The sequence below is a fragment of the Pempheris klunzingeri genome, chromosome 18, assembly GCF_042242105.1.
Source record: "Pempheris klunzingeri isolate RE-2024b chromosome 18, fPemKlu1.hap1, whole genome shotgun sequence".
Taxonomy (NCBI): Eukaryota; Metazoa; Chordata; class Actinopteri; order Acropomatiformes; family Pempheridae; genus Pempheris; species Pempheris klunzingeri.
Genome location: NC_092029.1, coordinates 6,530,578 through 6,554,961, shown reverse-complemented (window position 1 = coordinate 6,554,961; position 24,384 = coordinate 6,530,578). Strand labels below are relative to the sequence as shown.

Below are 24,384 nucleotides of genomic sequence, written 5' to 3'. Positions count from 1 at the left end.
AGTGTCTGGTAGGTACAAGCACAGAGACTTGGCTTGTCACATGAGACACAGCAGCACTACAGACAGGAAGTAAAGTGATGAAGTGCAGCAGCAAGTGATGTCCTCGCCCGCACTTCATCAACGTCTACTTCACTGCTGTATCCCCACCTCAGAGTCTGCTGCCTCCACATGTTGTGTCGGTCTCAACCTATCTGACTGTTCTGCACAATAATAGCATAAAAATAATTACGCAGTGGTTATTAGTCCTCGAAAATTGAGAGAAGCTGCTGCCTTACCAGAATGGATTTCATTTGTATGGATTTCAGTTTTAATGCAGCATGGTCTAAAAGCTGTTACAGAGGCTGTTCCACCTCATCAAGAAAAAAACATGGAAGAAACGCTGTTGCATATAAAGTGAATACAGCATAATGAAGCGGTAATTCATTCTAGATGATGGAAGTGGCAGTAGGCCGACCATAATCATGCTATGATGGAGTTCTGTGACTACATCATGATGCATGGTATAGCAAAAGGAAAGTGAATCATGACTCCTTGCCATAATTTTCCTTTCTAAGGAGGCATGAAATGTACCTTTTGGCACAAAATCGAGCAGAGTGTTCTTTCCCAGGAGATTAGAGCACAGGGTCCCTTCGCATTCGTATTTCAGTGTGTGTGTCGTGTTTGTGTTTATGTTTGCGGCCCTGTACAATATTCCCCTGGGAGATGGAGACAGGTTGCCATGGCAGCAGCTTGAATGTTGTGTGAATTGCAGTGTGTGTGTGTGTGTGTGTATGTTCTCACGCAGAGGCCAGACAAGGACAGAGTGCGCTCGTCATTTCATAGCTTATCATATGGGCTCTGAATCACTGAAAAAGAGCAGTTTTAAGTGACCTTCCACCAAGTGAATATCTTTTCAATGTGAGCAAAAGGCACTCACATTAGACATAATAGCTGCCTGCAAGTCACAGATATTGTATTTCATTTTTGGACTACTTTTATCCACATTACCATTCTTGGCAAATAACACTGCTCTGTTCAGTTTGTGTGTCTGTGTTGCCCCTTGATACAAGCATGTTACAAAAGGACTTTCATACAGTAGCATGCTGCATTATATTATTATAATTATACTCATTATACTGCTTTTGGTGCAATGCCATCTACATGTAGCAGTGTTATTTTGTCCACCCCCTATATGGGCAATAAAACAACAATTCATGGTGATGAAATGCAGTCCAGTAGAGCAATCGTAATTTTTTAAGTCAGAGGAGATTTCTTAGAACTCCGTTTTGTGTATAATAAAGAGACCTTTCCTTTTTACAATCGGTGCAATTCTCAGTGTCCAAATCAACAAATGTCATGTTCTGTTTTCAATAACTATTTCCTCACACTTTCACAACTACTAAACCAGGAACAGTCATAAACTTCAGCCTGCGTTTTCAAGAACTTTGCCCATTTCATAATTTCTGAGCAAGCTCCAGTATCTGGAATTTAATTCCCACAAACTTTGTTAACTTCCCCCCAAAGCATTTCAATCATATGTTAAGAAATTCATCATTGGCAGCTGGTAGTATTGTTTTTCAGTGTACATCATTAATGGTTTTAGATAATTGAGTTAGCACAGGTGATTGCATGATTGTTGTCTATGGTCATTTTGCCAATGAAATTTGTTGTCTACCACTAAAGGGCAGGGCTAAATAAATCTGCCATGTAAACTAAAGGCCCTATTGGTAATTTGTATAAGCACAAATCTATTTCAGAGTATGCGCTGTATAAGCAAAATTAATACTGAAATCTGCACCGAGCCACCAGGTGTTTATTTGTAGTCTTCCAAGTATAAAAGATCTCCAGCCAACAGACAGCACTACCAAAGATCACGTCTTTCTCACCTTTAATGAATCTTTCCTCTCCAAATATGTTACATGATTGAATAACCTCTGTCAATAGAATGATGTGAACATAAGAGACTATGATCACTTATCAGATAATGTGAATGAACAGGAAAAGAATCGTTCAGATAATCTGATAAGATGAATTCAAACAAAAAACATTATTTTTACTAGGCATTACAATGGCATGTAATACTGTATAACGAATACACTTTCCTTACTGTGCTGGGCTCTTGTGGTAAGACTCCCCTGCAAATCGCGGAGAGTTGTGACTGACTCATCACTAGCACTATCACCGCTCTCCAAAATGTCAAGTGTTTGGGAATTTTAATAAATCTGGTGGGGTTTTTTTGTTTTCCCGTGACGCCTCAGGCAGTTCCATGCAGGTGTCGCCGTGCCAGGAAATATTTTCTACAAATGGAAGACAATGTCAGCTGTCAGACAAAGCAGAGAGAAAACACAAATCAAGACACCAGTGATGTCTTTGCTGGGATTTTCTTCCATTTTCCTGGCAGTTTTGACATGTCATGCTTGATGCCTTCATGTGTCTGTCACTTTAAAATATACATATTGCATATTGTAACAATATTGTCATGTCTTTCAAACAGTCAGCAATTTAGCTTGGAGACATTCACATTCATATTCCTGTCATCTAAAACTATAAACTGTCACATAAATGAGAGATAGATAAGGCAGTTAAATGCATTTCTGCTTTGAAGCTGGGCCATTTGGAAGGCTTAAGCTGCCAAAGCTGTGTGATTTCACTTCTGCTGCTCTCATGTATGACTATTATTAACCTCTCCACTTATGAGTGAGTGAGTCACCCTGTCCAGTGACAGAGCTGCCACAAGCCCTCACTCAGCTGTCTGACTTCATGAAGGAGAGATCCAAGCCAGTGACGCCAATCTTGTCTCCCCCTCGAGCCAAGATCCTACCTCTCCGTGTGGACCTCTGCCACTCACACTCCCCGCTGCCTCACACAGGAAAGCGGAAAAATGTTTCACCAAAAAGCTCTTCGGGCGGTACATCCTGAAATTTTCATTTTGATTTTGTCTAATGTAGCAGAACATAAACTGCTGGTCATAAGCCAGCAGGTTGAATTAAGGTCAGCGGAAGTGCCAGTGTTTATTTGATCTGCTGAATTGTCCCCTTGGGCTTACTCTGACGCTGACTGGACACGTTTTCAAGCAATGTGTTCATTAATTTGCACTCACGCATTCCTGTACCGCCTTAAGTAGACAAAATATGTATGATGGTAAGGTTATTCAGTACTGTGGGGGGGCCACAGCCAAATCATACAGCTTAGAACATTGTTTAGGTCTTGCCTGTGTATTAACACGCTTGACCCACTTTGATCAGTGTCTATCAATTCTCTGTACTTTACCTTACTTACAATTGCAAGCTTTACAATCCTATTATGGCTGTCCATGACATTCAGCTTAAATGATGACATTCAGGATAAATGATAGAGATTACTCTCTAGATGGACAGACCCTCTGTAAAGTATGTGCAATACAATGCATAACAGAGCTTAAGTATCTGAATTGTCTCGGGTTCTGAAAAGAGATGATGGCAATGAATGCAACCATCATAACGAAAAATTGTATCCTTGAACCTCTTAAGGTATATAAAATAATAACATGCAATTTCACAATTGCCAATGAGACCTTTTGTATAACCTGTCATTCTATTGGGTAGATCTGATTACGAATTCATATTTAAACCAAGCTTGCTGTTGTAATTGTTTAACTTTTTATGATTGCAATTGTTGTGCGACGACCTGTTGCACCAAGCAGATTATTTTGAAAGAACTGGAAGAAATGTGAAACATTAGTGAAACCTTATCTTCGCCACTCCCTCCTTTCTTTCCGCTCTTCCTCTCTGTCCTCGAATCCACAGCTCCATCCCTCAGTCTCTTGGTTAAAAACAGGCCTTAGGTCCCAAAGTGCCATGGAGGGCAGAATGTGGCACATGTACCCATCACCAAAATAACTTGTTTTTTTCACTCGCTTGAAATTGAGGGGTATTGCAGCTGTTGCCCTGTACCAACACGCTCACTACGGGTCATAAAAAGAATGAGTATCATGGGAATTTGGATAATTCTCAACAGTAAATATAAAAATAAATCTGAAGGATCCATGGGAGCGGTGTCTGCAGTCAAAACAGAACTAAGAATGGTTCAGATATCAATTTGATGTCAACACTTTCATTATGACTGTGAGTGTTTGTCATGTTTGTCTTGTGAAGCCTTACTCGGTTTGATTCGATGCCTTTCACTCCCACATATTTCTGTACAATTATGCATTAAACTATAATGCATTTTCCTCTGGTCTGCTCTCCAGCTGGCATCTGACTGCCTGACACAAAGTATTTCCCCTGTTTTCCAAAGACGACGTTGGGGAGGAGTGGCACTTTCTGTCACTTTCACCTCCTTTTCCTCTTCTTCTTCTTTTACTCTCTCCACCGCTCATCATGTTCCCCTGCTGCCTGCTTTTCCATCCTCTGTCCTCCTGCCTCGCTCTCCCACACATCATCTCCTCTCGCTCTCACTGAATGATCTCATTCCTCCTTTGCCTCTGCATCCATCTTCTCATGTATGATCGAATTTCTCAGTGGAAGTTACCCGCAGGGTGTGGATGTGACAGCGCTGACTCTTGCCGGTGTCAACACGAGCTGGCTAGCAGCGTTGCTATGTGACAGTGGGAAATTGGTTATTTTCTGAATGTACAATGCATGGAAAATAATGCTCACATGAGCTGGTTTCATGGTGCATTCTAATGAATTTCATTTGATTGCAGCCACTGCAGAAAACATATTCCTCTGGTGGACTTAAACCCTTAGGCCTTCCTGTGACCTTATAAAAAAGTGACCTTAGATCATTTTCTACAGGGCAACACAGCCTATTAAGAAGTTGGTAACATCATAACACTGCTCTGGGGACTCAGAGATGCTCACCCATCCTCAGTGACCTCTGTAGTCTTCCAGGACGTCTTGCTTCAGTGGTTAACACACACACCGTCATAAGCTCTCCCTGGAAGGCACTGCTGGGGCAGCCTGCCGTTACTCCCCGGCATGTAGGCGTGTCTGGAGAACTGATGAGCCTCAATGGATTTTCTCGAGTGCTGCTCTCCAATGTGAATGAGTCACACAGTGTATCAGGGAATGGGGGCAAAAGGAATCTTTGGGGATTATTATTCTGATTCATGCACAGCTGTGGTAAAGGCTTAACAGAATCCCTATTTGGGGTTGGAGTGATGGGCAAATGCAGATACGTAGTGTTATAAAACAGAAATCAACAGAATTTACTACGGTAACACAGGCATAGATTAGCGTTTATTCAGGTTGCAGCAACATTTCCATAGTTCAGTAGCATGTTGATTTGGTTGTTCTGAACTGAGCTGGGAGACAACAGTAAAGTAACTGAAGAATGTTTCAGCATGGTAACAAAGAACATGGTGGGTGGCTCGGGGAGATTATATCACAGAACCCAGAAACATACATACACATAAGCTTGAGGACTTGGATATAAAAGCTTGTGGGTGAAGCCACATTCTGCAACTGTGAACCACCGTTTCTGATTCAAGAGGCCTCTGTGTGAAAAAATGCATTTCCATGATGCGGAGGTTTATTCAGGCAGGCAGCGAGAAACGAAGATTTAGAATAGTGCGTGCTTGTGTATGTGTGTATGGTGTGCAGTGCTACTGGGGAATAAAGGTTAAATTGAACACTTCTGTCAGTGTCTTGCGTCCAGCTGCAAGCATTCCTCTCAACGCCCCAGATTCCTACATGGAATCACACAATCCTGCTGTCACACCCCCTGGTAATCTAGGAAGAACAATGAATAATGAACCTCTTCCATCCTTCGCTTTGTAATGTATTACAGGGGCACAACTCTGCAAGACAGGAATTTGTTACAAGGATTGTCTCCAAAGCACACAGCCCTGTGCCAGCTTTTAATCAAATCTGTGGTAAATCATTTTTTCCCCACATTTGACACAAAAATTGTGAATATGAGCCCATACCATAGGGAAGCTAATATCTCCCTTTTACATTTCAAACACACACACAAGCATTTTTTCCTCAAGGAGGGTCATGTCACAGAAAACCTTTGCCCTTTCTTAGTCCTCTTATCTTTTTGCTATCATGTGCTTCATTCTCCTTTATTGCATTTTGGTTCTCACACATTAGATCCTATTGCAATGCATGTTTTTTATTGTGCTTAATGTAATTTTTCTTACATATCCTTGAAGGAGAGTTCATATGTTGCATTTGTAACATTATTTGGTGCATTTTTTATATTCAAATAAATGAAGCCTAAAGTCTCACATGATGGCTGCACGGTGGGGTTTTTTTTTTTGCAAATGAACACCACTATTTTATAGCTGTGATGTGCAAACTAGATGGCGTATGGCTGCGTGCTTGCTATTGTAAGCGAGGGATCCCCCTCGCTTTCCCTTGAATGACATTTCAGGAGGAAACACATTTGTAACACAGCACGTACTGTAGCTATACTCTCACTCCCATCCCCGCCCCCAGCCCCCCTCCCCATCCAATTTACCAGCGTGCGATGCATTTAGATTCCTGGGGGGTGTAGCCACACTACATGGGTCTCACATGACTGCACTGCATATTATAACTCAGGTTGGGAGCCAATGGGGTTTGCGTGAGGGAATGACGTCAGGGGGCGGGGCGGCACGCAAGTGTATGTGCATGTGTGAGTGTGTGTGTGCACGTGCATGTGAGCGCGCGCGCGTGCAGAAGCCCCCCTCCGCCAGGCAGGCAGCTCTCTCGCTCTGTACAGGCGCAGTGTGTGCAGTGTGTGCAGCTCGGCCGGCCTCCCTCCGCACTGAATGGACTAGATTCCCAGCCACGTAAGAAGCACAGCGGCACCACGGGAGAGAGGATGTCCTGCTGAATCAAGGGATAGGCCTGGGAAAGTCGGCCGGCCGTCCCTTCCTTCCTTCCAGCAGCAGCAGCAGCAGCAGTAGACACGCAACACAGGCGACACTTCGCTTTTCCATTGGAGTAGACTAAAAGAAAGAGAGAGGACGTCGACTCCCGCACACAAAGAGCTCCAGCAGCCTTTCCGGATGGGGTTTTCTCCTTCTGTGGTAGATGACAATCGCCGTGCATGGATATGATCCTTGGGAACAAGGCCGTGCACTGACCTGGTACTAGTTAGCCAAGGAAGCTAACTAGTTAGCTCTGCACCTGCTAGCCATCATTTGTCTGTCAAGTCTCGGCTAAATTCAGCAGCTATAATTAGCTCGTAAAACTTGCTTTAGATATTGTTTTTTTTTTTTCGCTTGTGCGTTTTTCTCTCTTCTTTCCTGTGCCTGCAAGCTTTACCCAACAAATTGTTTCCGTTTTATGAAACGTGCCTACCATTAACCGGCGAGATAAGCTAGCAAACAAGCTGCGGGTTAACTTAGCGGTCTCCATTCATTGTGAAAGCTGACTTTGGGAGCCTTTTGTTGCAGTCCCGTCGTGTCCGCTCGCACCGCCAACGTTGATGCAATTGCAGCAGGTCTGTGCAAAAGGTTTTCAGTCGACTTGGGGCAGTGATCCTGTCATTTTCTCTCGGCTCTCTCTCTTGAATGGAAAACAAAGGGGGGCAAATGAACAGTTGAACTCTGCAAAAAAAAAAAAAAATCTTTCGTCTTTTTTTTGTTGTTGCATGAAAACCACCGAGCTGTCGTTGCTGATCGTCTGCCAGCAGCTAGGTGTAGTTAAATCAATCCCTCGTCTGTTTTATTTTTCTACTTTATTCACGATTTGCTGAAAGTATCAGACGATTTGTGATATTGCACTGAGTTTTTGGGGACAAAGTGGTGCCCTACTCGAGGAGGAGGAGAAGAACAAGGAGGAGGAAGGCCCCCGGTTTTGTGGAGTTATCGCACTTATTCCTCATGAACATACAGAGGTCAAATCCAATTAACATTTCACGTTATGGGAGATCGCGGCACAAATCGCACGATTTCGAAGAATTGTCTTGCTTAAGGACTACAGAGTCGCACCAGAGTTTCAGTCCCAACCTCGGGTCCCCCAGCCCGCCGGAGACCCCGGACTCCTCGCACTGTATCTCCCGCATCGGGGACTACCTTTTGTTGGAGCCACTGGAGGGAGACCACGTTTTCAGAGCCGCCCACCTGCACAGCGGGGAAGAGCTCGTATGTAAGGTTAGTAAAGCAGTATGGTAAAGAAAGACGTGTGCTGCCTTCATGCACCTTCATTAGCCTCTCCATCTTTTTCCATGTGCGTAAAACGGGGTCAAGCAATGCGAAAATCCCATTTTCAGGACAGATTGAAGTGTTCTTACAGGTTGCTCACCTTTGCATTCATCATTGCATGAGTGATCATGCCTTACTTACATACATACATGTTGCCCTAAATGTAAAGCACACACTATATAGATTAATACTGAGTTTGGGTCTATGGGTTGGCTGCTGCAGCAAATCCACACCCCTCAACTTTTTAAATAATTGCTTGAATTGTAAATAGAGAGCTGGCAGAGCAGCCTAATGGAAAAAGTGAATGGGGCGAGCTGCGTGGTTTGGATTGCATGATGTAACGCTGACAAAGGAGTGAGTAACCACGCACACACTCCTCTCCATGCTATCCTCTCTTACCCATGGCTTCTCTCTTTCATAGTGCAGAGCTATAATGGTTTTCTTTCACCCTCGGTTTTATATTCGGCGCATAAGCGTTGTCACATTGCACCTTCTGCTCAAATTTGTGGGATTGTAATCTCCCGAGAACAGCTGTATTGAGAGGAAAGCACACAGGGCTCGGGAAGTTTACTAGTTCAGCCAGCTGCTGTGACATTGGCTCCAGCCTTGACCCCTCTAGCCATCAGAAATAAACCACTTTTGCCTTGAGGTTGATGAGGCAACCTCGTGGCCTTTCCTCACCACATTTATAGCCCATATTGACTTTCGAATATTACTGATTATAAGGGCAGCCGGGTTGTCCCTGAGGTACATTCCAGCTTTAAGCAGGCTTAAGTGGCTTGGTGAATTGAGACGATAGTTACATGCACCGTTGGACTCATAAGGCACGACATATCCAATAACCCGTACCTTTTGACTTGAGATAATGTTTCGTTATGGCAATAACAAATGAATGGCCTTTGGCACAGCCTGTGTGCTAACTGCCTTTTGACCTCATCTGCTTTGTGCCGGTTTCAATACAGCACCAATCAATCCCCACTTCCAGAATTGATCATTCCTGCCAAGCTGGAAGCCCAGGTCACAACTTAAGATCTCGAGAGCTGCGGGGTGTATTTGTATTGACTGCAAGCAGAGGAGCCCTCTCACCTGAACTGGTTGTACTGAAAGTCAATTGGGGGGTTACTATGGAAACAAAAGAGACACTGCAACCCAGGGCTGCAGTACAATACCGTTCACTGACATGATGCTTTCACTTTGCCTCTGTGCAACCTCACTCCTTCTGCCAAAAGGGTAAACTGTAAACTTGCTGTCAAAAGAATGTGGTAGATTGCTCACATTTTGCTGGAATAACACATAATTTGAAGCTTTTTCCTGTTTGACTTAATTGTTTGTCTCCAAAAAGGGAAAAAATTGATTGTGGCAGATGTTCCCACCCAGAGATTCTAACACAAATAAACCATCGGGACAGTTTTGCACTCAAAAGTCACCCTAGATTAGTAAAAGCAGTAGCTACTTGGCAAAAATGTAAACTGTAGATATAAATGTTTTCCTTCTTATGATCACAGGTCTTTGACATTGGCCGATACCAGGAGTCACTGGCGGCCTACTTTGCCCTGGGCCAGCACCAGCATATTAACCAAATCCTGGAGATCTTGCTCGGGGAGACTCGAGCCTATGTGTTCTTTGAGAGAAGCTATGGCGACATGCACTCTTTTGTCCGCACCTGCAAGAAGTTGCGGGAGGACGAAGCTGCCAGACTCTTCTATCAGATAGCCTCGGCTGTGGCACATTGCCACGACAACGGACTGGTCCTCCGTGACCTCAAACTGAGGAAGTTTGTCTTCAAGAATGAGGACAGGTGAGTTCTGCAGAAACCATAGTCTCCACTGAGCAGTGACTATCACTGTGCACTTCTTTATTTCTCTCGTTCATCTGTTTTATGGGATATAACAAGTGTGTCAGTAGTATCGGTGTTGTATCTCAGCTTACACAGAGCATAGTGTAAACCGAGACGAGGCAAGACTGACATGCCTCTCCCAGATGTTATGCAGAGTACAGGAAACGTGAGCCTTTTGTGTCTCCCCAAGCTATTTTTGTGCACAAGCTTCAGTAGTGGGTATGACACATATAGTATATGTGTATATAGGGAGGATCATTGCAGTGCAGTTATTCCAACAGATGTTAAAATGAGAAGCGGGGACAGAAGTTATGAGGACTAGCTTTTGCATGACAGACAGTCAATTAAGGCGAGCTTTTTTCCACTGCTGCACTTCTCTAGTCATCAGCAGCAGAAATCTGTAGAATCACTTAAACAAAACAGATTTACTGCCCCCTGGTGGTAGGATCAGAAAACTACATGTCTAAAATCCAGGCATCTGTTGCCACAGCAACTAGAGAGCACCTTTTGTTATTATTGAAGAGACGTATTTTTAATTTCTAATAGATGTTGATTCAGGCTCAAAACAATTTTACTTTCACTTAAACTTTTTTACTCATATCAATCCTAAAGCTAAAGTTTCTGAGGTAAACTTCATTACCTCCTGCTTTTATCAAACACCCATGGCAGAGGGCACTGACTGCACCTCACTGCCCTCTATCTGAAAGTGTGATGTCATTCTTTGGCGCTAACTGTGGAAAAGGGAAGTTGAGCTGCTTCACATATTCAGTACGGGTCCAGTGACCTTGAATGTTACACCAGACGGCTCATGAGCCAGGATATCAAGGCCCCCCTCGCTCCCATTAAATGATTGATGTTGGGTGAATTTTATGGTGATGTTTCAAGACAGTATTGGGTCACATTTACTGTATGATTTGTCAAGAATCCTCTTACACCTTTTCAGTCCTCCTGGCTCACTGGACACAAGAGTACAGAGGCGATAAGTAGAGGCTGCTTTAGAGACTGAGACGCAGGGATCTGCTCTGGCTTGAACTCAAGTGTGTGACAAAAGGCAGTGGTGAATGTGTAGAGAGGGAAAAGAACAAGACCAGACACAAAAAACCATACCTGAGCAGCCTTCCTCCACATGTGTTCGCTTTCTGACCCCGATTTTGTCATACTGCTGTTAGCCTTTGACCAAACAGCAGCCTGTTTAAAGAGCAATGGTCAAAGGTTGAATCTAACACAGCTACTTAAACAGACCTCCTTCTACACCGAGCCAATGAGATATTTTAGCACACACTGTGTCCTATATAACTTAAAGACAATGTAGTACAATTTTAAAAAAAGGGGCTATGTATGGCTCTTTGTATTTCTAAGCACTCTTAACTATAATTGCAGGTTTGCACAGTCCACCAAATGAGCTCTTATCCAGGCAGTAATGTGCTGTATTTTAAAAAAAGCACATGGCTCTTTATCTCACAGAGGAACAATGGGTGTTTAGCTCAAAGAAACAAAAGAATTTTTCTCATTTGAAAATGTGAAGGCACTCCACAGCATATTAATGAAAGCAAATTACTATTACTAACAATGAACCAGTGAGTGGGCCTATGTGATGTGTCACAGATGGCAAAAAATACATTCTTGAATATGTCTAAACCCGCACTTCTTGGTTTCCTTTTTCCTAGTGGCTCCCAGTAGATACTATCACACGCCCAGGCTCTTTGTCTGGTGCGTCTTGTCTCATGGACCTCACACGCAGATGGCAGCATTTGCACAGTCCCACAAGTGTCTCTTACCATGCACGTGGAAAATTTTCTTGCCTGAGCCTCTCAAGATTCTTTAGTGACAACGCCTCTGAACAACCAGCCATTATTATCAGCACTCAAGGGTATCATAGCTGCTATTGTGGGGTTTAGAGAAGAGTGCAAAAAGATGCTATTTTTAAAGGAGAAGAGCAGGCAAAAAAAAAAAAAAAAAATCCACATTGCTGGGTTCTTGATTCTCAGAGCACAACAGTTCAATGCGTGAAACCTAAGACGATCAGTCACCCATAATTGTGTTTCTTTTGAATTGTGGAGGTCTTTTGGAAAGCCTATTTGTACATCAATGCTTTTTGGCTGGGCTTTTATCTAAGTGAAAAGAAATGTCAAACTTAAGCCGAGAGCATTATGTGCTCTACTTCCTCCGATATCCAAAGGCGAGGGATTTAAAACACTTAAGATGTCCATCAGAGCAAATTACCCCACTTGAGTTTTGAATTTCACTTTTTGTTAGTTGGCATCCAAAGATTGGAACTATGATAGTATTTATCACTGAATAGCTTTCACATTATCAAATGATTCTATGTGTCTATTGTTCCGAAAACAGTATCATCATGTTCAGGGTGTTTTTGTTCCCCTTCTGTGTCTCCAGAAGCCTTGTGAAGCTGGAGAGCCTTGAGGACACTTATATCCTGGATGGTCACGATGACTCCCTGTCAGACAAGCATGGCTGCCCAGCCTATGTCAGTCCTGAGATTCTTAATGCCAACGGCAGCTATTCGGGGAAGGCAGCTGATGTCTGGAGTCTGGGCGTCATGCTTTATACCATCCTCGTGGGGCGCTACCCTTTCCATGACGTTGAGCCTAGCTCTCTGTTCAGCAAAATCCGCAGGGGCCACTTCAACATCCCTGAGACGCTCACACCCAAGGCCAAGTGCCTGATCCGCTCCATCCTCCGTCGGGAACCCGCCGAGCGCCTCACCTCTCGAGAGATTCTGGAGCACCCCTGGTTTGCCTCCTCCGGGGCACTAGGTGGTGCTGTAGTGCACGGCAGAGGGGAAAGAGAGCAGGAGCAGATGGTGCCTGAGGTGAACATGGAAGAGGAGCTGGAGCAGTTCTTCAGCTGAGCAAACACCAAGCACAAACGGACGACTCCGCCACGGTCGGCTCGCCACGCTCACAGCAGAGCCAAAAACAGTAGTTTAGAGATTAATAGGTGAACATTTGTCACTCATAATAAAGGTGTTTCCATCCTGTTTCCTTTTCCACCATTTCATGGAAAACCTTGAGCCTGGCATGACAAATGGCATCTATACGTCACCTGGCGATGCACATCCCGCTCGGGAATGTTGCCGCCAGACATGCAAGTTGCAAACAATGTAGCAAATGTTCTTTATGGATCTGTTTGGTTTAATGTGGTGCTCATAAAAGTAGACACATTCACCATTTTTTGACACTATGGAAAGCATGAAGGGACATAAGAACACAGGAAACCAAGGAGAACAATTCAAAATGAACTGACAAACTGCAACAACACACCTTTTCTTACAGATTTTTTTTGTTTTGTATTTTGTTTTTTTTTTGTTTTTTTTGCCATAGCTTTAGGTGGTACCAACTTAAACCACAGACCCAGGGTCAGAAGTCACAATCCCAAGTTCTACTCTTAAACAAATACAAGGTGATTATCCCTGACCTGGGACCATTGGTTAAATGGAGCAGCTTAGGCTTTTTTCTCATCATCATCATCATCAACATGTTTGACCTCGTCTTTTTTTTAATGGATAAGTTTTGTTTCATCATCTCTCATTTGTCTCAATTTTTCATTTGTGATAATTCTGACATGGTCACTAAACTCCTTGACGGCCTTGTTTTCAGTAATTTGTCTGTTTCTGCCTCCTCAGTCTCTTAAGCCTTTACCCCATTTTATCCTCCACCACACTTTTTATGTTTCAGTACCATTACGTTTATAAACAGTCTTTTTCCTTTTTTTTTTTTTAAAGCTATTCCACTCTATTGTTACTGCTGCTTTAATATCACTCCCTAAACCTCAATCTCAAACTGGTTTGTCTTGGTTAGCCTCCAAATATGGCATCATGCACTTGATATGTTAGGTGAATGGACGATTCCACCTCTTAAAATTAGCTTCCTCTTATTTAAATTCATTCTTCAGTTGTAGGAACGAGAGCGTAACATTTATTTAAATTGTAACAGCTATATAAAAATATATATATAAATATATATATAAATAAATATATATATTTAAAACTACATTGCAGGGTTTTTCTTTATTCAGAGGTTCCTTTTTCATGTACGATGTAGGCAATATCTTGACACAGGACAGGCACGAAGAGGAAAATGTCTGTCCCAAGTTTTAGAATACACATTATCTTCTGTGCCAGTATTCTGGTTCCCCGGCAGCCCATGCCACCCGGTCTCCCTCATTTCTTTTTAAAAACTTGATACGAGACATTCAGTGATAGTATTGCTATGACATGCTCACTCCAGGACCTCATGTTAGTTTTCTACTGCCTGCGTAGGTTCTGTGAAACGATCATGCTCGGAATGGGTACCAGTGGACATGTTTTGTCGTATCTCAATGTTACTTGAATTTGTGTTTCTATCTAGTCATTGGCATGTGCCCCATGAATGCTATAGCCTGCCTAGCAGGGGGGGAAGGGTGGGGGGGAGGAGGGTGCTTGTTTTTTAAGAAAAGTTAAAAACATGAAAATTCTCAATTTGCTACTTTTCTGAGTTGCTTTTCAATAAAAAAAAAACAACTATTGCTTTTATTGTTTTTGTAGACTGAGCTACCTTTTATTTAAGTTGGTGCTGATTTGGTGCTAATGTTTAGTCCTTTTGTTTCATGGAGGGGGGTGGTGCATGGTGGGATATCTGCCTCAGATGTTCTGATTGTATCGTAACAGATTCTGGTGTTTTGTCCAAATTTATTCAGTAAATAAATTGTGAACTGCTATTCGACTTTGTTGTTCTTTCCCATCCACCTGATGCAGCACTTAGAGTGAAAGCTACCAGACGACATGTCGCATTACACCTTGTTATACCCTGTTACCTTGTTTCACAGGTGTGATGTGTATGTGTGGTCCACAATACATAATAAAAACACTCTACATTTAATTGCGTGTGATAATGCTCATATGTTACAAACATTCATGCACATCAAAAGTCAGATATGGTCACTGACATCTCAGTGGGATAATACCTAAAATACATTTTGATGGCACATGTGAGTCCAGCTCCTTGAATTGTAGATTTTGCAGTCCATTTCATACATCCCATGCCCGAAAAATAATTATTTTCCACTTCCAGTCCACTTAGTGTTCCCTAACAAAAGCACTTCCCAGTTGATCACGAGATTGCAATCACAGACAGAACTTGAATGGATCCCAAATGAGTGATGGAAAAAGGGCTTTTGCTCCCCATGAGCTGCACTGTCAGCCCCACTTCATCTAAATGATTGCGCACATGAGGCACTAGGAAAAAGCTCTTTAGTGGAATAACTTTCCTGGTGACACTATTGTGACAGACCCTTAAGCACAACCAGTATGACAACATTGTAGTTCTGAAAGACAAGCTGACCTTCTCTGGCTTTGCTGACCTCATCTTGTCTTTGAGTCCCTCTGAAAATCACTTCAGATTCAATTTGTTCTTATAGTGCTGGGACGTGTGTATGTGGACCAACATCTGTGCACATGTGTGTGTGTGTGCCCAGAGCTCCTCCACCTGTCATGTTCATGCACAGTAATCCTGATTAAGGTTATATCTATTGGACAAGGCTGGCAGCTGTTGTAATAGCCCGAATGGGTGCTATCTCCCTATGTTAATGATGAATGAACATCCTTTGGCACAAAATTTAAAGTCATGGCTCTCTGCTGAACAACACCTGCTTGTACACCTTTTATGTTTCCTGGTTTAGATAATGATTATTATACTTGGAAATACAAGCCCTGACTCCTCTTCCAGCTCATTCCTCTGGGCTGACAAAAGACGAGATGTTAATGAAGACGAAAATGATATGACAAATGAGGTAGGCTACTACATTCCAAGCAGCGGCATCAAAAAAGGCTCCCACTTTCTTTGTGATCAAATGTGAGATGGATGTCTCACAGTGTGTTCTGATTTTTGTCAACAGTTCACGAACAGAACACACCTGGAAATGGCATCTTGCTCTCATGCCAATAAAGGATGCAAGAGCAAAATGATGCTGTGAGAGCTCAGTGGACAGGTAATTGCCTTCATAAACCTCAGCTAGTGAAAGCTAGCCTGACCTCTAGTGGCATGAAAGGTGGAAGTGATAAGAGTGGAAATACTTCTATGTAAAAAATATGCAATTAAAATGAATATCTTGCCATCGAAATTGCATTAAATACAAATACAGTATATAACAAATGTAGAATATTAGCTACAAAAAAGTATCAATGCAAAATCGATATTTAGTGTTACATTACCATGTACAGTATATTATTGGATTATTACTGATGAAATCTGGGTAGCCGTTTCTAATAAGCTGTGACTAATGACTTATTAATGATAAACAGACACTGCGCCAATGATTTATAGATTAGTTATGAGCCATTGATCTTATGGAAAATAGTTACAGGGAACTGGCCTAGAATTCATTTATCAACATCAACTTAATAACATTTACAACTGCAGATTTGACGATTACGCACTTGTTAAAGTCTAGTTGAGAAAATTTGGTTTCTGTGGCTCTAACCCTAAGCCACACAAACACAGGAGAGGCCAGAGCAGCACACACACTGGTAGAAGAGACAAACAAACAGGCAGATGAGGGGCTGAATCTCCAAGGGGACAATCATCCAAATGTCTCGGTAAGGCACCGACAGCCAGGAGGCAGGCTGTGAAGACCTGTGAAAATATAAAATTACTTAGCAACGTTTGGACAGAGTTCAGACTAAGCCTGAATGTGATGTGCAGGTTGTTTCCCTCTTATGTGTTCTTCAAAAATAACCCTGATGACATCATTGATAACGCCACTTGAAAACCTTCTAGATACCTTTTAGGTACTGTACATTTAGATGTTATAGCTGGTCACGGTGGAGCTAATTGTAACACCCTACCATGCACTGTTGAGCAGTTAAAACTATAATAATACATGATACAGTATTTTATTAGCTTACCATGTGTTTTTACACGTAAATTCATTAATCAGAGAGGGATATCTACTATATAATGTTGGCACAAATACATGGTTAAATGGTGATAGCCAATGTGTGACAAATGTGTATTTAAGCTATATATTTTTATAGTCTACGACTGTGATTGTAGGCTTGCACTTGAATTAGTATAAGTAGTTCTGATCTCTATACCGTGCAATTACGATTTTGGCTAATTAGAGAGCCTCTGCTGAGTACACAATGTGGCAGTAGCAGCTTCAGAGCGTAAACAACATTCCCTCGCCAATCTGTATTACTATTTCTATGTCTGACAGGATCTGACCGGGTAAATAAATTTAGAAAATTCCAGTTGCAAAAGTCATCACTGTTTGCAAAGATAGAGATTTAAAGGCTGGTGTATGCCAAGACTGGAACTGCAGACAGACACGTTTCCTCCCCTGCTTTGCTTGTATTCCTTGTTGACAGGAATGATTCATTTCATGTTTACACTATTCATTCAGTGCTGTGCATTTCGACAATCTGTCAAGCTGATGGTGAAAGCTGTTTGACATTCACAAACTTTTTCTAGACTCAGACTCTGTTTGGGCTAAATAATTGCTGTGTGTTTGTAGCTTATTGTAACACCGGGGCCGTGCCATAGCTATTAATTTTAAAGGGGGAAAACCATTCAAATCACAAGTTTATTTTTCCTTTTTGACATTTCACTATGTTTATCTAATGTCCTCTGCTTTTTGCTAAAAAAGACAAACCAACTTGCAGTCTAGAAGTGCTCCATTAAATCCACATAGAAGATTAATGCAGGCAAACATCATTTTTTTTGTCTTATTTTGAAACCAAATACAGTAAAATATGGAAGCACTGCTGGTTCCAAGACATATGCAGTGACCCGCTGCCCTGGAAAATCCTGCTGTCACAGTAATCTTCTTTTACAATGCAATCTCTATAGAGATTAATATGGGTATGAGATAACGGATTTAGGGAGGAAGTACTGTAAGCTTTCTCTGATGAATGGGAGATATTAATAATACTATCTCCCTACTGTGGGAGTCTCAAAGCTGATAAATGCAGAAGAACACAGAAACTTAGGATATTACCTGTTATTATTTTCCTGACATTTGGTGCAATACATTTTGAGCTGAAAAGGCTTACTTTGAGAGCATTTTCCGGGGAAGCTGTCCACTGTGCCCTAATGTGTATTCTTATGTGTGTGTGTGTGTGTGTGTGTGTGTGTGTGTGTGTGTTTCCTGGGCTACACTCAATCATCACTAATATGGGAATCAAATCAGCAGAGTCATTATGTTAACCCAGAAACAGAGGGGTGGAGGGGGGGAGTGTTTTCACCCTACATTATGTCATGTTTCTGTGTTTATGTAATGGCCTTAGTGTTCGGCCAAAGCACAGAACCAGAGAATGATGTCTTACTGTATAGCACTTACTCCTCAGTTACTCCTCAGTTCCTCAGCAGGAATATAAGTACTCTGCAATTCAATTAACTCAGCCTGAGATCAGTTTCGATTTTATGTAACTCAAGGGAACAACACCGCTGTCTCAGAGAGCTGAAAGTTTTTCTGTGTTCCACCAAGCAGCTCCAATTAAGGTTAATGGCATGGTTGTGTAACGATCCTGCTAGAACAAGACCCTTTTCGAACACCACTGCTATTGTGTCTGGGCTTTGGCAGAATACAGGCATCCCTCAACAGACCCAATAGGCTATAAAGGTGCTTCAGTGAGCCAGTCCCCAGGCGCAGCGCACCGCACATGGGTACCCTAGGGTGTTCTGGCAGCAGACTTTTGTGGCAGGGCACCAAAGAAAACACACAGACAACAGATGGCCTCTGTTGTCTTTTACCCAGCCATGAGGCTTCTACTGGCTCTGGGTTGGAAAACCCACTGAGCAACAGAGATGCAGAGAAGCCTCTGACTCTGACTCAGTCAGGTGGATATGTGAGTCACATGTGAGGTAGCCTTGTAACACTGCAAATGATCAACATCCAACTTCTGGCTCTATACAGTTTTACAAAACTTTGACTTCTATTTAACAATTCACTTTAGCTTGTATGTATATCTTCTCCCAGCATGCCAGTAATCACCTCAGAGGGCAGGTGTCACATTAATATATGGATATATCGTTTGTATAATTCAAATAGAATCATATTGTAAGTCACATGAAGTTCACTTCTATTCATCTCGTAAAACACATAATGACGGTATCAAACAGCTCTCCATAGGGTACATACAGTAAAAGCAAGTTCCTCCTGAATGTTTGGAAATAGCGATTAAAAATCATTGCTTTCAACACTAGATGGCGCTCAGCAACAGAGTTTTTCAGTGGGAGCTGTTAATAACAGATATGGATGGTTTTCCACGAAGGACAACATTTAGTATCTGTTATAATCTGTACTATCTGGTGAAAGGGGCTTATTTTGAAAAGACACACAGATAAACATGCATGCTATATATGGAAGTATATCATCTCTTTTTCATATGCATGGGATTCAAGGGTATATTTCCATTAATCATTTAAAAACATACTGAATATAAATCTTGGCAGTGATGTACTGTGAAGTGAGAAAACATGAAAATATAAAGATCACCTCTGATCTCCCCTCTTCTGAGGGTTACATCCCAGCTAAAACTGGGCTGTTTTTTCCTGCATTATGTAATGTGATGCTTTTAAAGCCTTTGAAAATGTGTCAAAAAACATTTTTCTCAATGTTGTTAAATATTAATGCCTAAACAAGCAATACTTAAAGTCAGTGTTGAATTTTCTTTTTATAGTTTATTATTTATTAAAATCTTAACAGTCAAAATGTTGCTCAATAACTGAAGTACATGGTATCGCCATTTTCCATCCAAATCTTGCTCACTTCAAATCAAGTGATAAAAGTCAAGATAGAAACACAACACGGCCAAATCCACTCTAACTTAAGCTGAGAACTTTGTCCTCACGTAGGACCCCATCATTGACATGAGGAAACTAAGTGAGAAATTAGGTTTTCAGGGCCTGCAAGTCCCTTGTCTACTAAATATGATGATATGAATGTGGTAATTAACTCTTAACAAGTGATTTAGTGTCAGTTTACACCCAAGGAAGCATGAAAACCCCTATGCTTTTAAAAATTGCACAGTCCACTGAATAACAGTACATTCAACTCCAGGGAGCCAGGAAGTCACAAGTATGTCAGGCCTCACAAATTGCAAAAAATAGAAAAGCATCGTCCCAATTAAGTGTTCGGAATCATTTTATGTAAGTTGCTTATGTTTGACGCTTCACCCCAAAATGTTTGTTTTTATCCAACGTTGCCCCAATTATCTGGTCAGTAAACAGCATAATCAGAGCCTCAAGATGACAGAGTAAATTGGAGAGTGGTCTTGCATGCTGTCTCTGCTTTTCAACCTCTTTTGTCAATACCCAATTATCCTCTCTGTTGCTGTTCCCACTGATAGCACATGACTTAAAATAGCTTTTTAGGGCATTATTTTCTAATTGCAACAATCCAGACTGACTTGACGCATTGATCAACCATTATTGGGCCTTATTCAGTGTGTGGGCGAGGCGGGGCTGCAGAGGGATCGCACAATATCTTCTTGCAGGGTCACTGCAAAAGGTATTTCTTTGGCTCGTTTGTCATTTTCTTCCCCACAATTGGCTTAACGCGGCTATAGAGCTACAGTGAAGTGCTTCAACAGTCCTGACATCTGTGGCCAGTATCGGCATAACTCTTATAAGGACAGCTATATTGACTGCAGGCAGCAGTGGAATTATTGGAAATGCTGTCCTCTGGGGCTCCAGGCATGTGTGAATCGGTTTTGCATGGACTAATGTTTATGATAATCACCTCCATGTTTGTCAAGGACGTTCTATTTGTTTCACTGCCGATCATCTCTGTTAATTACTAAGACGCATGCAACCCCACACACTGGGTTTTGTCGTTACACATATTAATTAGATAAGATATATATTATAAAAATTAGGATATTTTGTTTATATTGTTAATATTCAACTGCGTATCTGCTTATCGGGTGCTAATCAGCTTTCACTTCTCACCATAGTGTAGATGTTACAATGTTTTGTTATCACTCAGAAATATGGCTTTCTCTAGATGACAAATGAGGAGGACTAGAAATAACATGCTATTTTTGTCTCTGCAACCTTTAGTGGAGCAACTCGCGCTGCTAAATATCAACCGAGAATCAGGGAACAGTTTCAGTCCTAGTGGGCTGACTTGTGGCCCCCAAAAGCTCTAAATCATCTGGCTCAATGAATCAGAGTCTCGACTGAGCCAAATTGCCTGACTGTGCCCTGTGGGAGAGATAATTTGGTGAAACAGGTTGTTTTGTGCCTTACTGAGGTACAAGAGTAGCAAGAGGAAGGAGAAAACAACATGGACTTCTCATTTTAGATAAAACCTCTGAAGCGTGTAGTGTCTAGTTTTTGTTCAGGCTGAGTTTGGGTTTTTCAAAAAGGCGGTCAGGAGACTGTAACACCCTGCATGCCTGCAAATGACTATTTTAGCACATACAATGAATACATTCTGGTATGCACATAAAAACACAAGCCCCGATCAGTCTAATCCCATGTTGAGTTCAACAGCCAAATGTGTGATGTGATAAAAGTGACAATATGTTGACAATATGTTGACTGAAATACACAATTGCCACCACCCATCTCATCACACATTAGCTTAAACCTGCAGGATCTGGCCACTTGGGGACAGCAGGAGCAAACTGAGAACTCCACACTGACATGGTATCACCGTTAAGTTGCAATTGCTAACATGTTAGCAGACAGTTACATATTTACTCATCCAGCAGATACTGAGCAGCATTAGTATTCATTTGGAGTTCTTTCCACTTCACAAATACAATATTTACTCTCTTTTTATCTCCAGGCTTGGTCTCCACCAACCCCTTAGGGGAATATCTTCAGCTGCTAAAAGCTTCACCATAGTAACCAACTAGACATTAAATGTGGACCAACGAGTCACTAACTGCCTGTCTGCATTTTGGTGCTGAGCAGGTTGGGTATTTGATGGAGACATGTGTTAATTCTCGACCCATTTCTCATTACACATTACCATTTTAACCATTGTTATCTTGAAAATCATGATGATAGCCGGGGGCCAAATTGATTTGTTAATGGCTGGCATTTTTGTTTTTCCCATTTGGCCAGTTAACACAAAACTATTTATGGAAATGTCATGTGCCAACTTTTGGCAAAAATAAAACAACAAAAAACAAAATATAATTTGGAGAAGACACAAAAAATAAACAGTTTATTGTGTCTGACAGTAACGGTCTACTAAATAAATCTGAGCACCAAGTGGCTCTCAGTGTGGCAGTGTTTTTAATAACAAATGCATATGTAGCCTCTTAACTGTTCCGTTTCAGCATTTAACTGCTGACAACTCTTCAAGCCAAGTAAGAAATAAAGTTTTGTCTCTTGACCCCACTTATCATTCTGCTTTGTTTTTAGATTCACACTCTGCAAACACACACTCACACACAGAGAGCGCCCACACACAAGCAAACATCGACAATCAGAAACAATGAACGCCAGACAACTCCACAGAGTTGTGATGTAATTAGACTTGTTAATTGGAAGAGAGCCTCTTGCCACCTGCGGCAGTAAGAGTGTGAGCTTGTGGTCATCTCTAGCAGAAATAGTCTTGTTAATTGTTTTGGCTTCCAGGCATCCATGGTGATGAAGGAACGTGACGATACAGCTTCTAGTTGCTCTCAACTTACACCACAAATTGCTAAACCTGGCGGCATTAAGGGGCATTGTGATCAATTTGCAGGGTTTATTGTCATAGGACTGGCAATTTAATTCACATTCCATCCATATAAAAAGCCGCTTGAACATCACTGCAAGAATGGCAGCCATTCAACCACGTACTAACCACCTGTGTTCACTGACAGCCACGCAGATAAGGAACATCCAGTTAGACAAGAGAAATATTTCACATCAAAAAATATGCCTTAAACAAACACAAGGCAAGAAACACTTTGATGGTTTCAGATGGGGAGCAGCATAAATGTCATTATGATTTAACGCAGGCCAAGTACCTCCACCCAAAGGCTCTCCTTAAACAACATTTGCATTTCTGAAAACTTGGCACTGCTACGCCCATCTCCTCACAGGAGCAAAGTCCTCCTGCATATAAATTTTGTTTGACTCGATGAGCTTATTTTTAGCTGTAAATCCCTATTTGAAGACGCCCTGAATGTGCCCTATTGAGGATGCTCACGCTGATTGATTTTCCAAGGCTGATCAGAGAATCCTAGCAGCTAATTAATCATTTAAAAAAGCAAATTCTTTGGTGGTCAGGCAATGATTTGCAAAGAAAAGACTGATCCTGTTTCGTTCCCAGACAGATATGGATTTCATAATGGATAAACACAGACTCACTGTCTGCTTCATTTCCTTCTAATAGGGTAAATGTGTTGACTCTCTTTTCTGTAATTCTGCTTAAAACAATACCGGCAATATTAGTTTCCCACACAGGGAGCAAACAGCAATATGAAAGCTTATCAAATTTACCATGAAAAATTCTATACTCACATAGATGGAAAAGATTATGAAAAAATGTTTTTCCCGCCTCAGTGTTTGTGTTCTTATTAAAACAAGTTGAACCTGCTCGTTATCTTCCAGTGTTTGAAAATATAATCCACAATAATAAGTTTGGATGCTGCAATTAGCACCGGCGTTATGCAAGATAAACACAACTATTTCTGTTCTAAAAGTAAAATCTTGTGCCTTCGAAATTTCCAAATCACATTGAGTAAATAGTACAGTATATATATGTATATGTAGTCCTTGCCTGCAGATTTAGTTTTATTCAAAATATCTCTATAGCCCTGACTTGAGGTTCATTTATTGAACTCTACTCTGGAAGCCTAGAACATCCATAGATTTAGCATTTCTCCGTTTCACTTCCTGTCAGGCATCCATTCAGAATCACTTCTTCAGTTAAAAATGCAAAGGTTGCAGAAAAACTTAAACTTGTTTTGTTGAAGCAACACACACACAAACACAGTTACATAATGTGGAGCTCATACGCTTCATGCAGTACAGGTTACTGGGATCATACAAAACGTTGCAGACAAGACATACTGTTTGACAATGATATAGACTGACCATAAAGGAAAAGCACTGGAGCAGCAGCCCTGGCACAGCTGGTAAAATAAGTAGCACTGTCGTCTGAGTGCAAAGCACAACTAGGTTGATATATCGCTTGAAGTAAATAATAGATATATGGAAGTTGATTGATAGTGTGTGGAAGTGAATGAAGCCATCTGCCAAGCGCAGAAGAGGTTCCCAGGTTTCCCAGTTTTCACACACAGCCGTTGCAGCTGTTTAACTCATACACAACTCTTTTTTTTTTTAACCGTTGGGCTAAACAAAAAAACTCCTTTTTGGTCTATTTTCATTCTTCTCCTTTGGATTACACAGAAAGTAAAGATGAAATGATAGTTAAACTCATAGATGCAGTTTGTTTTTGCCCACTGCCCCTTGAGCCCAATTACTGTTGTTTACAGGCTCCAGATTTT

At 41.6% G+C, this 24,384-nt stretch overlaps 1 protein-coding gene across 1 annotated transcript; it reads left to right on the top strand.

Annotated features, from left to right (window-relative positions):
• Positions 1–7,674: 7,674 nt before the first annotated feature.
• trib2 (tribbles pseudokinase 2) lies at positions 7,675–14,648 on the top strand. The gene is made up of 3 exons (XM_070849169.1): positions 7,675–8,044; positions 9,601–9,893; positions 12,327–14,648. Exons 1-3 carry the CDS (start codon positions 7,775–7,777, stop codon positions 12,799–12,801), a joined length of 1,038 nt encoding a protein of 345 aa, XP_070705270.1. The 5' UTR covers positions 7,675–7,774; the 3' UTR covers positions 12,802–14,648.
• Positions 14,649–24,384: the final 9,736 nt, after the last annotated feature.

Excerpts from the sequence above, each read along its gene's own strand:
- trib2 (XM_070849169.1), top strand. The coding sequence starts at position 7,775 with ATGAACATACAGAGGTCAAATCCAATTAACATTTCACGTTATGGGAGA. Across the intron at positions 8,045-9,600 it reads GGGAAGAGCTCGTATGTAAG|GTCTTTGACATTGGCCGATA; the intron begins GTTAGTAAAGCA and ends TTATGATCACAG. Across the intron at positions 9,894-12,326 it reads GTCTTCAAGAATGAGGACAG|AAGCCTTGTGAAGCTGGAGA; the intron begins GTGAGTTCTGCA and ends CTGTGTCTCCAG.